Below are 14,794 nucleotides of genomic sequence, written 5' to 3'. Positions count from 1 at the left end.
CTGGACCCCTCAGCGAGGCTCTGCACAGAGGTGCTCTCTGGGAGCAGCCTGGTCCCCACCCTGGGCCGTGGCACTTGGTCAGGCTGGCCCTGCCCCGACGGCTCAGGGAGAGAAGGAGGGGGAGCTGTGCCTTCATCGATGGCCTGCCACATGCCCCTCCACTCCCAAGCTCTCGGCCACTCTGCCTCCTCCACAGCACCTGCCTCTCGTGTGGCCATTGGGCTCTGCTGCTACTGCTAAGAGGTGGGGGGAGTCCAGGTGAAGCCCAGCATAAAGGCAGCTCTCTAATGAGGCAGCTGGCGCCTTTGAAGAGCCTGATGAAAACAAGAGGGAAGAGAGGGGAGCACAGAGGGACGGGGAGGGTGTGGGCCATTCAGCTCGGCTCCCCTACCGCTAATTTGTATTGAAACCTGCACTTCCAGCGAGCATGCAGTTGGGGCCCATGGGCAGCTGATGGCACTGGGACAGGTGACAAGAGGGTCTGGGGCTGCCACAATAGAGCAGAGAGGAGGTGGTGGCTCCGAGAGGCTAACTCAGAGCATGTCCATCTCGGCCACCACTTAGAGAGCCATGGCCGGGAGGCTGCAGCAGAGGAGGCGTGAACCTCGCAGCCTGGTCCTTTATTTCACCACTGGACGCAAGCTCCCTACTCCTCTAGTCCCGTGTTTGTGTGTGCGATGAACATGGCTTACAAAGACTGGTACTGGTTTCCAAAAGTGCCTTGCAAACCATATAGCCATTTAAAACAAGGCGAAAAGTCTTCAGTATTTGAAGAAAGGGAGCTTTCAAAGGCTGCTCCAGAAGAATACCCCTGTGGATGAAACAAACACATTCTTTGCCTTCCCACTGAACTCAGGTCAACTTTGCTCACCCAGGTCCACTGTCTGCAGCCCAGGCTCACCGTCAACGGAGACCCGACACTCATGCAGACCATGCGCAGGCTTGGGGCTGTACCCAAGCCACACGCCTGCTTTAGGACGTGTCATTTGTGTCTTCCACGTCATGTGTGTGCATGGTACAAAAATTAGGATTTAGTTTCTGTAGGATCCATGCATAGATGTATGTGTCTGATTTCTTTTTGTTTTGAAAAGAAGCAAATTTCAAGAAAAGAGAGGAAATTGCCCACGATAAAGCCATCACCCGGCCCAATAGGTATTACAATCTCCGTACCCAGTAGAGGCTCATGTGGATGGCTTCCCATCAGGTCACGTGTGGCATGACTCCTCCTGCGAGGTTCAGAGCCTTAGGAAGCCCTCACATACCCCTTCAGAGAGGCAGGAGTTACAGGTGTGTGAGGCCGGTCTTCCTGGAGTTGAGAGGGAAAGTGTCTAACAAGGGCATCCGGGTCCTGAGGGGGCAGTCTGGGGAGCGTCAGGGCAGAGTAACACTGGACTCTGGTCCTGTACGCCCGGCACACAAGGCAAGCGAGTCCTTGCATTTGCTCTCCATAAATTGGTATTATTTTTTCCTTTGGGGATGTTTTCTCCAAGCTCCGTGGCTGAGACAGGATGCAGCTGAGTTATTTGCAGACCACAGTTTGGATCGAATTGCTGAAGTCTACATCTAGCACAGAACCTATGGGCCATGCTGTTTCACGAACAACGCACTCTAAGAGACTCAACCACAACAGGAAGAGATGGAGTAAGAGAGCAAACCTCCCACAGCGTGGGCAAGCTAGACTTTCTCTGGCTTCTCAGACCTCGGTCTCTCCACTGGACTTTTGTTCAAAGGACTTGCAGCTTGGATAAGAAGGAAGAAGGGCACTGTAGCTTTAGGCAGCAGAATACCTCCTCCAGAGACAGAAGTACCAACGGGGGCTCCGTAAGTCCGAGGAAGTCACTCAGAAGTAACGTTACTGCCACGTTACTGCCACGTTACTGCCACGTTACTGCCAGCAAACTGTAGCTCAACACTGTCCACGTGAAGTAGAATGCGAGCCACCCATACAGGTCTACATTTTCTACTAGCCACGTGTTTAAAATTTTTTTAAAAATAGGTGGAGTAAATTTTAATAATATATTAAAATATGCTAACTCAATACAGCCAAAAGATTATCTCAACATAACCAAATATAAAAGATAACTAATGAACTACTTCACTATTTCTCCCATACTAAGTTGCCTAAACCTGAACACAGTGAGTATTATACATGCAGGGCACGCATCGCTCTTGAATTAGCCACACTGCAAGGGCTCAAAAGCACCACTTGGCTCGTGGCCACTGTAGGGACAGCCCAAATCCAGTCCACAAGCCGAGAGTTCCCAAATTGTATCCTCGGCTTTGCTTTTCTCATCTAAAGTGAGAAATGACCTTTTGCATTAAAAGTACCATTACCAATAGTACTCGGGGGATAGAAGAAGCTACAGTGTGGAGGGTGAGCGATTTCAGTAGCCTGGCGTCTATTCGATCACGTTATTTCTTTTCCCTTGATCAAATGATGGGATCCGACACAGTTCCACCCTCAGCAAAGACATTTTTCTGAAAACCCTTGCTTCCCTCGGCCCACCAGTCCAGCTTACACGTGAGCACTTAGAGGATATTTATGAGGTGCTGGGGATGGCTGCACCGAACCTGCTTGGCTCTGAGAGCCTACTGTGTCTCCTTTGTTTCTCCAGAGGGGGGTGAGAGTACATCAGTCTTTCTGAGGCTACTTTGTCACCTGCTGATGGTCTGGGTCAAGATAGGCCAATCAAAATCAAGGGCTGCTTTGTGCAACCAGAGCTAGGTATCTGCCCTCTGGGGAGTTCAGAGGGCTCTCCTGCAGCTGGCTCCTGGTGTGACCAGAGCCAGGAATGAGTTGGCAGGTGGGTTCTGAAAACTGATTTCCTCGGGGACCCTCTTTGCCCAGGATTAGTGTCTTGGAGCGCTTGAGGCTTCCTTGAGCAGTTGGGTCGCCTAGGCTGAGTGGCTGAGTGCACACACAGGCTCTGTCTGAGGCAGGGACCAAGGCTGACCTTGGTCTCCGTCCTGTCGGCTTCTACGCTAATGCCTTGCATGACTTGGAATAAGCATCTTCGCTTGTGAGCCTTCACTTGTGGTTAACCACACATTCATTCACTTGTTCACTTACCAACTATTTATTGAACACTTATCATGTGCTCAGAAAAAAAAAAAGCCCCGCCTACATTTAATGAGGGATGTGTTAAGAGTCAGGAAGAGCTAAGAATCAAGGCAGGCTAATGTGACAGGTGATGTTTTAGATCGGGTGGTCAGGGAAGGCCTCTGAGAAGGTGACATTCAGGCTGAGACCCAAAATAAGTGAGGGAGAGAGTCCTAAGACAAGATGAAGTAGGAATGTTCCAGAAAGAAGGAACACAAAAGAAGAGACTCTGAGGCAGGGGTGTGGAGGGAAGGAGCGAAATGGGGAGCAAGGTGGAAAAGAGGGTGTCCGAGGGGTGGTGGGGTGACTTTGGCCTTTGTCATAAGCCAGTAAAGGATTTTGAGCAAGACAGTTAAATCATTTCCGGGGATGACTCTGGCTGTGGTCTGAAGAACAGACTTCAGGAAGGCAAGAGGACATGGGGAGAACAGGGTGCTGCTGGGGCAGTCTAGAAGGAGAGGTCCAGCTGGCTCTGCCTGAGGTGGGCGGTGGTGGTGGGTGGTGGATGGATTCAGGACCCAAGAGACCCAACACTCTCCAGGGGCGGCATCTGGATTCCCAGGCTTCAGGAGCCATGGAGGCCAGGCCAGGTGGGAGGCTTTGCTGAGGAGCCCCCGTGCTGCCAGGGTGAGTACTGGCAGAGCTGCGAAGGTGACCGCAAAAGCACAACTCACAGCAGACGGGGGAGGGCAGGGAGGTGGCCCACTGGCCAGGAGTTGGGTCAGGACGCCTGGGCCCCGTGGCCAGCTTTGCCTCCTCTAAATCCTTGGACAAGTCATTTACCTCCTCGAAGCCCAATTTGCCTTCACATGTCAGTATGTAATTCCAGTATCTACCTCACCGGAGAGTGGTAGGGAGCAAATGATAAGATAGTAGGAAAAATGTTTGACAAGCTGTATCCTCCCTACAATATGAGGAACTCGATATCTGTGTTATCTCTGTGGAGAGGCACTCATTTACAGGGCTTTCGGCCCGAGCCTCTGAGCCTTTCTGAAATCCTAGAGTTGGGAAGGTGGCTGGGACCCCAGGGACTGCTTCTGGTCAGTGGGGTTGAGATGCGGTGGGCCTGGGTGCTCCCACAGGTAGGTGGGAGACCAGGGGCTCTCAGGAGAAGGGCTCCCTCCGGGCTGCATGCGCACTCCCTTCTCTCTCTACACTTATTTCCTTGGGGACCGCATACACTTCACAGTTCAAACGCATTAGAGATGAGGCCTAAACCTAAATTCCGGCCCCACAATATTATCTGAGCTTTAGTTTCCAGCGCCTAGTGGACATTTTTATCTGGACTTTCTACAGTTTGTTCACAAAATCTCACAGGGACTACCGACATCTCTCCTCAAAGCATCTCCTCTCCCCACTGCTGGGGCTGCAAACGGCACCGCCTTCTTGGCAACATCTAGCCTTCAGCCATCTTTGATTCTTCCCCTCACCTACCTGTTGGCTCAACCTCAGTAATTATCCTTGTGATTTGCTCCTCCTGTCTCTACCCCTCTTGGTTTCCAGAATCATCGCCACTATCCTCATTCAGGACATTGAAATTTCTTGTCTAGGATATTTCTACAACCTTTTAACTTATCTTTCTGACTCCCCCCTTTCTATCCTCTGTCTACATTGATTGTCAGCTCACTCGTCTGAAATCATAGCTCTGATGGTATTAAACGTCAGGTCTACGCTAAGTCAGTCTTTGCAAGTGGAATGAGTTCCATAACTTCTTGGCCTGCCACACAGGGCCCCCTTTTATTCTTACATTTATCTCCCTGTGCTACAGACTCTTTGGATTACTTGGTATTTCAGGAATGAGACCAAGGTTTTCTCTCACTCAAACCTTTGCTCGAGATGATCGCTATGACCATCCAGCACTCTGAGTCCTCGGCACTGCTCTGGGGTCTTTCCCTGCAGCATCAGACTTACCCCTTGGAATAGGCCTGGGAAGAAGATCCTCCAGCGCTGTTTTGGAAAGGAGGAAGCTGGTGCTCAGAGACGCAGACCACTTGCCAGAGGGCAGAGCCGGGACTGGCGCCTGGGCTACCTGTCCCCCAGGCCTGCTCTTCCTCTGCCCTGTGATTCTTCTCTCCTTGGACTCTCCCCCCACTTCTACAAGCACAGTCTCACCTGTGCTGGCACCACCAACTTCAAACACACTTTCTGAGTGCACCGTGGCCTCCCTCACACAGCGAGCCTTTCCATGTGTCCAGTCGTCAGCTCTGGACTTTCATTGCAAGAATGGTTTGGCCATCTTTGCTCTGATGAGGCCCACCTAGAGAGGTCAAGTATCTTCAACAGGGGCAGGGAAGTGTATCTTATTGCTAGGTTATTCCCAATGGGGGCTGTACCTGGGCCTGACACAAAATAAGAGTTTCACACGTGTCTGCAGAGGAGATTATGAGCCTAATCCAGAGATCCAGGAGAGCTTGCTTGCCGGCCCTGTTCCGCCCACTGCCCTCACCTATGCAGCACTCTCTCTCTCTCTCTCTCTCTCTCTCTCAGCTCTCTAGGAACTGACTCAGGCTCCTGGCTCAGCACCAGGGCCTCACCTGCTGCAGAAACCCTAAATGCCAGAAGCCACTTAGGTCAGACATGCCTACTCAGACGCTTGGCAGCGAGCCTCCAGCCTCCCCAGCCCCACACCTGGCAGCGGCTATGCCCAGCCTTGGAGCCGCGCAGGCCTGGCGGGCTTACCTGGATCCATTCATGTGGTCATACTCCCGCTTGACATTGACCCTCACGGGCTGATTAATCCACTCCTGCTGTGGTGGGAGGGGGTTGATTTTGTGGGGCTGGCCATAGTCAGGACTCCCTGAGGCAGTCATGTCAGCCTTGGGGAGATGGGCCGCGCCGTATGCGGAGTCGAAGAGGGACTGGTCGTCACTCACCACCGAGAGAGCCTCCTAGAGGGCCAGAGAAGGAGAGAGAAAGCCCAGTGTCACTCTTGGCCCAGTGTCGCTCTTCGCCTCCTCTTTCTTTGAGCTAGCAGGGTGGCCAAAGCCTGCCCCAGGCTACTTCTCCAAGACTGACTGCCTCCCACTTGGGGCAAGTTCACCCTTATGCAAATGTGATGGTTTCTTTGCCAGTTACCCTGGATGAGGGGGGAGTTTGGGCACTAAAGTGGGGGGGGAATCCATAGGAGTGTGTTCATTTGTTGCATCTGCAGCTGGGACCCTTGGAAAGGAGCGCGGGGAATGGGCAGCCAAGAAAATCGGCTATGCAGTGCGAGCGTGTGGCATGGTGATGCTGGGGTCCAGCTAGGGGGAAATGAGAGCAAGCATCCATTTTACAGGTGAGGCCAGTGAGACCCACCCAGAGAGGGTAAGCACTTAGCTCAAGGCCACAGAGGGGAAGGGTGGGGCAGGGCTGTGGCCCGGCTAATTTTGGTTTCTTTATCTGTAAACAGGAATAAGAATAGCTTTTTCAGAGGTGAAGAGTGGATGAAATGAGAGGATCTACGTACAGGTGTCTGGCTTGTAAGAACTGCCCTGCTTTGGGCATCAGGGCTGTCCAGGGTGAGTGAGTGAGTCTTACACTTCCCCTCCCTGGAGCAGAGCACTCCCTCAGCCTTCGTTGCCTGGTTCCTTGAGATGACAGCTCCCTGTCTTAATTCGGATGATCCCACCTGCTCAAGAATGAGCGTGGGGTCTGGGCTGTGTGAATGGGCGGATGGGGGAAGACCCCCTGAGAGAGGTTGCTATGTTTTCCACTCAGGCTGCCCTGTCATCGGACTCAGGTCCGCAGACACCCTGCACGGAAAAGGGAGGCTTTGCCCTTTCCCGAGACCGTCTACCAACCGCAGCACGGTAACGAGGTTCTCCCATCATTCCAAGTCACATCAAATCACAGGGACCCCAGGTCACGGATGGGGGTGTGGCACTCACTGTACCCCATGATTACACAAAGTGAAGTTGAGCACTTTTCAGGAAAGCAGGTAGCAATCTGTAATTCAGTATAACCTGAACTAGACAATCTGCTGTTGTGAAGATGAGGTGGAATAACATCTGGAAAACACAACAGTCTCCGGCACAGACTAAGTGCCACCCCACGACTCTGAGTCATGACGACTCTTAGTGTTCAAGCAGAGGTTCTCTCAGGAGACCAGTGATGAGCTGAATTGTCCCCTTGAAATCCATTTGTTGAAGCCCAGCCTCAGAAGGTGACTGTATTTGGAAGTGGGTTCTTTAAAGAGATGCTTAAGTTGAAATGAGGCCTTTCCATGGGCCCTCACCCATCTGATTGGTGTCCTTGTAAGAGAGGGGTACATGGACGCACAGGGAGACGCGTGCACAGAAGACCCACCCCAGGAGCTGCAGCAGGAGGGAGACCATCTGCAAGGCAAGGAGAGAGGCCTCTGAACCCTGCTGCCACTCTGGCCTTGGACCTCCAGCCTCCAGAACTGTGAGAAACTAAAGCTTCTGTTAATTAAGCCACTGGGTCCGTGGTGTATTGTTATGGCAGCTCTAATACAGCACCTTTACTAAACCTGCCCTGTACCTCTAAAACTACAGTCTGCTCCACTGGCTAACGACCTATCACCGCATCTCTCTCCCAGGACATTCTTGACCCCAGCTAGGGGACAGCCATGCTTCAAAGGAAAAGGTCCTTCTGTGGCTGCTTCTCGCTGGGACCTGGGGCGAATTCTGGAACACCCTGCAGGAAGACCACTCCTGCACCACAAGGCTTTGCCTGCTACAGATCTGACCAGCGATGGCTGTTTCAAAGCTGAGCTGCCTGCACAATATTTACAGGCTCACATTCTCCCTGAGACGGTGTCCCTTGAATCAGACATAAATCTAGTAAGATCCTTCTTTATTTCCTCTTGCGATATGCTCAGAGGAAAGCTGTGCTTCTTCGGTAATTGTATCCATTATCCATACCTTATTATCTCCATATAATAACTATGCTTGGTTGTTCCATCCATTCTACCTTTCAGTTGAGGCGCAGCCTGGGCTCCATGCCCCATACTAGTTTTGAACTGTCATCCAAGCACATGGCATTACAGTTCCACGATGAAAAGTGTGACATTGTGATTTCCCAGAGGGCTGAGCCTGAGCTCTTGAAATTCCTGGGTACTACACTCGGCAAAGGGCCAGTTCCCAGCTAGGACCCACAAACACCCTCTCCGAGATCAAGGAGAAGAACAGTCACCAGTTCTGCTACAAACAGAGACTACCTTTAAGGACCTGGGTGTTGTCTTCCACTCCAGGGAGGGGCTTACATGCTCGGTATGTCATGCACACATTTTGAAGTTTCCAATTAAAAAATGTCTTCCATCTGCCTTCCCCTAAGTTAGGGGAGAAGATGATGGAGTAACTGAGGCAAGGAGGCCTGGAAGGCAGGATGGGGCATAGCGACGGTCTGATGAGAGGCGAAAGATCTCTACCATCTTTATCCACACAGAGAGCAGAGCAGGACGTAAGAAAAGGCAGGATGGTCAAGACAATGGGCCAAGCAGATGGCAAGACCAAGAGTCACAGCAAGAGTGTCCAACAGGGAGCAGATCAGACAAAGCTGGAGGTTATGGAGGTGGACCGTGGAGAATGGTACTCACTTAAGAAGTAAATGATGAGACAATGTGTAGGTTAGGTAAAGAATACAAAACCAGTTTGAACTCATTTTGGAATAGACGTTTCCTTTAGACTATAGTTCACAGTCAAAGGGAGCTCCTCAAGTGGCAACATCAGAGGAGGAGAAAACCAGACTGACTCCAGAACTCTTCGTGCTTCTCCTGTCTGTCCAGTCTGGCGCCAGGGGTCCAGTGTGCACGCTTCCCCCTGAAGGTCTCTTCCCTCGTGACCACAGATTTCCACACTCTTGCCTGACCGGTCTCTGCATATTCCCTGGTCAGATCGAGCCCTCGGGGAACTTGTAAATACCACGTCATCCTGCTACAACCCCTGCTCCGGTACCCCTGGGAGCTTGCTCGTGACCGACCACAGCAAATCTGTTCTCATCGGCTTTTGTTCTAGAACTCAGCTCCGCCGCAGCCATCCACCCCATGTTGTGTGATGCCCTTGCTGCTAACTCTTCTCACTGCTCACTGAACAAGCCCCACTCACGCCCATCCCTGGGTCCTAGAGCCTGTTAGCCCTCCCTTATGCTGGAAATACCCTTCTACAGGGGTGCACAGCCAGTCCTTCCCACTTTGTGCAGTGAATGAGATCTTCCTTACTCCATGAAGCCTTCCGGATAATGCTGCGACCCATCTGAGCTGAAAGCCTGGTGAGAATACTGCTTGGGTTCATACACACACACACACACACACACACACACACACACACACACTTTCCTACATAATCATGATAAATAAAGGGCTTTTTCTTTGTTCTTTTCTTTTTTCCCATAATGGTATGGAGAAAAGAATTGGTGGTTGAGGGAGGAGAGAGAGAAGGTGAAGGAAGTGTTCTCTATCTGGTATAATTGGACCGAATTAGAACACCCACTATGGGCAGGGGGCATGGGGTGGAGACCACTTAGCAGGAAGAGTAGATTTGGAGAGTTGATTTGAGACCCTGGTAAAAATTAGAATTGAGGAGAACAGGCTCACCATCTTTGCAAGAAAATAACACCCCTTTGGTTACTTATGGCTGAAAGCTTTGGGAACATCCCAAAGTGACAATATTATTGGAACCTTGGCAAGGACACTGCCGTCTTCACGACAGACAGGGGGACCTTCCCCAAACTGCTTTGAGGGCAGCGGGCACAATAAGGGGAGACGGGTGTCGAGGAGGACAAGGCAGACGTGGAGCACGGTGCTGGGTGACTGCAGTGACAGGCACCCGTGAGCACCTCGTGTCACAGCTGCAGACTCACAGGCATCACGAGGGTGACTTGCCATGGACGTGGGCACCACGGTGCTGCTTTATCTGCTGCAGAGCTGCTGAGCTGGCGACATTCAATCACACAGCTGATTGCATGAATGTAGCTGTTGCTGTTTATGTATATTTTATGAAACTGCTTGCTTTTACTTAAACTCTTAAAACTTTTAAAGTTTGAATGGAGAACTCTTACATGAACTTAAAACTCACTACAGAAATAAGTACACTGTTGGTGTTTAAGAACTTTTCATTGAGGAATTGTTAAGTATTTAACTTTCGGGTGATAGACTGAATGCATATATGTAAAAACATCAGCATAAAAATCCATAAACCCTTCTCAGGTAACTAAATGCCTTTGGTTTTTAGTGACTTCACTTCTCTGATTGACTCTGGGGTCTACACTCATCCTTTCATTCCAAGGAAGACAAGTTACCCTTTTAAAGACTTTTGAGTCCAGGTGGCTTTAGACTTGCAGGCGTGTCCAACCTGCAGCCTCGGCCCACGTGCAGCCCAGGATGGCTATGAACGTGACCCAACACAAAATCATACATTTACTTCAAACATCATGAGAATTTTTTTGTAATTATGTGTCACAATGTATTTACTGTGTGGCCCAAGACAATGCTTCTTCCAGTGTGGCCCAGAGACGCCAAAAGGTTGGACAGCCCTGCTGAGAGCATACTACATAAAAACTGACTTCCAAGTAGGAAATACAGAAGTGTGGGCTCTGCCCTGGCTGGGGTTGGGGGGGCTCAGTTGGTTGGGGCGTCATCCTGTACACCAAAAAGTGGGTTCGATTCCCAGTCAGGGCACGTACCTAGGTTATAGCTTCAATACCTGGTCAGGACATGTATACTGTTTCCCTCTCATATCGATGTTTCTCTCTCTCTCCCACTCTCCACCTTCCTGTCTCTCTAAAATCAATAAACATATCCTTGGGTGAGGATTTAAAAAAGAAGAAAAGAAGCATGGGCTCCCTAATCCTGTGTGGTGCCCAGTCTGGGGTTATTCTGTGCCCCAGTAGTTGCCACTGGGAAAGGAAGCCCTTGTTGGCTTAGTAATTAGATTCTGGGGAGCACTCTTCCTTTGCCCTGCTGAACACTGGAAAGGCTAGGCTGCAAACTCAGGATGCTCTGATCCTTCAGCCTTTATCCAGAGAGAGCCACACAGTCCCCGGACTCCAAGCAGAGGAAAGATGCAGCACCTGGCACCTCATTTGGCCCCATTACCAGAGAACTCAGGCAGAGGCACCCCATGAAGCGGCAGTTTAGTCCTGACCTAAGCAGATGGCCATGTATACCAGCAGAAGTGCTGACCAAATTATATCACTTTTCTTTCCCATGATCCCCTGCTGGCCCAGGGAGCCAGAGGAGATACCTCGCCAATGGGGCACTTGTCTTGGTGTGGGACTCACTCAATCTGGGTAAGATCAAGGCAGCAGACAATAATCACAGCATTTATTAAGTACAAAATGCTGTTTACTCTCCACGAGTAATCTGATTTAACCCTCCCAGCAATTCTATGAGGGATGTCTGTTTTCACCCCTATTTTTTCAGATAAGCAGATGAATATTCAGAGAAAGGAGACAACTCACTCAGGTCACACAGCAAATGAGTGTGATTGGGGACTCAAATTCAGACCTGCCGTGTGGGCACCTAGTCACTACCATCCACTTGCCGAGTAGAGTGAACTCTGAGGGTAATTATTCTGGTGCTCGCTGTAACCTAGAACACAGTCTTTGGTGCCAGAGAGCTTTGCGTTCCGATCCAAGCTCATCAGTGCATCACCTGGTGCAATTTATTTTGGAACTTCATTTTTTCATCTGTAGAATGGGGATAATAATAATACCTTATCTGATAGACTTTGAATAAAGATAAAACAAGATCATCTAAGTGAAATACCCAAATCAAGTACCTAAAGTGTTTAGGATATAGTAAATCTTACATTTTTAAAAAAAGGTGTTTTCTTTTGTTTGTTTTAAGGAAGCACAATGCAGAGAGATGGTGTGGGAACTGGGAACCTTTTTGGGTTGGAGATGGGGGAGGGGAACGGGAGACAGACAGAACCAGTGAGATTACCCCCTTCTCAACTGTTGGCTCCTTAAATGTAACCAAGGCTGCCTAAGGTTCAAAAGCAGCAAGCTGGGAGACAAGTTAGATTTTGACATGTGAACTCTATGGGCTTTCTAGAGTACCGAGCCTACTGCACTCATTTGAGTTTTCCATTGCCCTTTTCCTAGCACACACACTGTTCCCTTGGGCCCCAGGCCCTTACCTTTCTGGCTTCTGAATTCAGCCTCTAGGTGGCATAGATAAAGCTCTCTGTTAAACAGCCACACAGTGAGGGGACGAGGCCTCTACACCTAGGTCATGGACAGAGTGGGTGGCTAGCACCTACTCATGTAGCTGTTCATATATCACACGGGCAGGAACTATCAGAATAATGCCGCGAGCATTTCTGCGAATTCACTAATTTAAAAAACTTGCCTTGTTTTGAAGGTTGTTATATAGAAGTGTATTTTATATATATATGTATATATATATATATTCTTTTCTTTTCCTTTTTCTACTAGCAGATGGATCTTCTAACGTTTGTTCTCCTTAGATCAAGTCAGAAGTTATTTTCCATGTGCCTATCAGTTAAGTCACGGGGGGATGTGGTCAGAAAGTTGCCACGCGATGGCCCTGCTGATAGGAATGGAGAGCGAGCGACTGCATCTCCAAACAGCATTGCGGAAGCAGAGATGGAATCGCCTGCAGAGCGGCAAGAGCGGGCTAAAGAGGTGTGCCGAGGCCCCCCCATCCTGTTCAGGAATCCGGAAAGGAAATCCCGGTGCAGGAAGGATGCACATGACCCACAGTTATAAATGCAGTCGGAGAAGGAAAAGTCCCAACTTTTCCTGCCGTTTCCTAATTCTTACAGTTAGGTGGAGCTTCATTTCTAGCACATGGAGTGACTGCAGTCGTGGCCCACGTGGTTTCCTCCCCTTCCTTCCCCCTGTCCTGCCTGGAATCTTTAAGGATGGGTTCTGTGGCCCAGGAGCTTCTCTGGAGGCCAGTGAAAGGAATATCAAAAGCAGCCAGACCAAGCCCCCTGTCGCTGCTCTTGCTCAGTGGGTCCACCTGACTCCCAGACCAGGCTGCTGCAAAGCCACTTTCCTGATTGCTGCCATGGGCAGCGTGAGCTTTGGCTTTTTATTACATTCTTTGCATGAAGACATGAAGTCCCTTTTCTTGCCAGCCAGAGAGTGTAGAAAATGCAGGCAAGACTTTAGGGAGCAGTATCCTCTGTCCTTTGCCTTTGGAAACCAGCAGGCTCTGCAAGAGCGGCACCGGGCGCAGGGTGTCACCACGGTCATGGCGGAAGTGTCAGGAGGGGGTGGCTGCTCTGAGTTACTTCCTTTGCTTCTCCCTCTTTTCTAACAGCCAGCCTCCTTCTGGTTCATTGTTTCCATCCCACAGAAGGCAGGTGGAAACAGGGAAGAGAAGGTAAATTTCCTGAAAGTTGAATGAGAAAGAAGGTAAGTCCTTGGCCGGTGTGGCTCAGTCAGCTGACCACCGGTCTGTGAACCAAATGGTCGCCTGTTAGATTCTCGGTCAGGGCACATCCCTGGGTTGCAGGCCAGGTTCCTGGCTGGGGCATGCGAGAGGCAACTGATTGAAGTTTGTCTCGCACATCGATGTTTCTCTCCCTCTCTCTCTGCCTCCCTTCCCCTCTCTCTCTAAAAATAAATAAATAAATAAAATCTATTTAAGAAAAGAAAGAAAGAAGGTGGAAAATGGCAATCAGCCACCAAACGTAGACTGAAAGCTCCGCTGCGCAGGGCATAGTGCAGGGCTGCCGGGCTCCCGTCTGGCAGGCTGTCTGTGCCCCAAATGGCCAGAGCGATATTCCCAGTTTTTGCCACTTCCCATCAGGAGGCAGGGGCGCTTTCTCTTCCCCTTGAACCTAGACTTTATGACCACCTCTATGAATGGAAGGTGGCAGAAGTGACCTTGCATGACTTCCAAGTCAAAGTGATAAAAGGAGTTATGACTTCCACCTGCTTCTTGCTTTGCCTTGGGCCCCCAGTCCTTGGAAACCAGCCACCATGCTGTGAGGAAGCCCAAACCAGCTCAAGCAGAGGAACTGCACCGAGAGGCCCAGATGGAGGGGACCCGAGGCCATCAGCCACCAGCCAGCATCAACCTCCAGAGGTGGGACTGAGGAACCTTCAGATGAAGGTTGAGAACACTGATGAGCATAATTGCTGGTTTATGGCACTACATTTTGGGGTCGTTTCTTATGCAGCCACTGAATATCTGCTATCACTTTCATCACCAACAAGAGAACTCGTGTTCAAGGGAGGTAGAGGAAGATGGTTGTGTGTCGTTGCCCTGTGGCTGCTGGTGCTGGGTGGCAGAAATCTGTACCACGGCTGACCAGGTGAGGAAGCTGAGGCACAAAGCATAGGCTCTTTAGGTTCATAGAGTGATGGAGACTCAATCTCAGCTTAAAGACCTAAGTCCTCACCCCAACTGGTGTGGCTCAGTTGGTCGGGCATTGTCCCACAAGGAGAAAGGCCACTGTTTCGATGTCCCATCAGGCACATGGCTGGGATGCTGGCTGGGTACCCAGCCAGCGTGCAGACGAGATGCAACCGATCAACGTTTCTCCCACATCAATGATTCTCTCCCTTGCTTTCCCCCTCCCATCACCTCTCTCTAAAAACAAATAAATAAAATCTTAAAAAAAAAAAAAGACTCTCAGCATTTGCCTTAGGTCTCTTTACTAGTGATCCTCTGAGTCAATGGCCTGCGGCGAAGTTTCTTCCCCCAGACTGTTTCCAGTTTGCTAACTTCAATCCCAGACTGGGACACGTAGCCCATCTGCCGCGGAAGCTCAGAGT

General features: G+C 50.3%; 1 protein-coding gene across 3 annotated transcripts in view; it reads right to left on the bottom strand.

Moving 5' to 3' along the window:
• FLI1 (Fli-1 proto-oncogene, ETS transcription factor) overlaps positions 1–14,794 on the bottom strand; it is a 116,960-nt gene that overhangs the window by 46,171 nt on the left and 55,995 nt on the right. For 2 of the 3 annotated variants that reach the window (XM_045192760.3, XM_024557308.4), the window contains exon 2: positions 5,780–5,988. The exons of the other annotated variant lie outside the window; for it this stretch is intronic. In XM_045192760.3, the coding sequence (XP_045048695.1) occupies positions 5,780–5,910 (131 nt within the window). In that variant the 5' untranslated portion in view covers positions 5,911–5,988. The remainder of the gene's footprint in view (positions 1–5,779; positions 5,989–14,794) is intronic. 3 annotated transcript variants of the gene reach the window in all.

This window comes from Desmodus rotundus, chromosome 7 (genome assembly GCF_022682495.2).
Source record: "Desmodus rotundus isolate HL8 chromosome 7, HLdesRot8A.1, whole genome shotgun sequence".
Taxonomy (NCBI): Eukaryota; Metazoa; Chordata; class Mammalia; order Chiroptera; family Phyllostomidae; genus Desmodus; species Desmodus rotundus.
The sequence above is the reverse complement of the archived record's forward strand: the minus strand, read 5'-3'. Positions and strand labels throughout refer to the sequence as shown.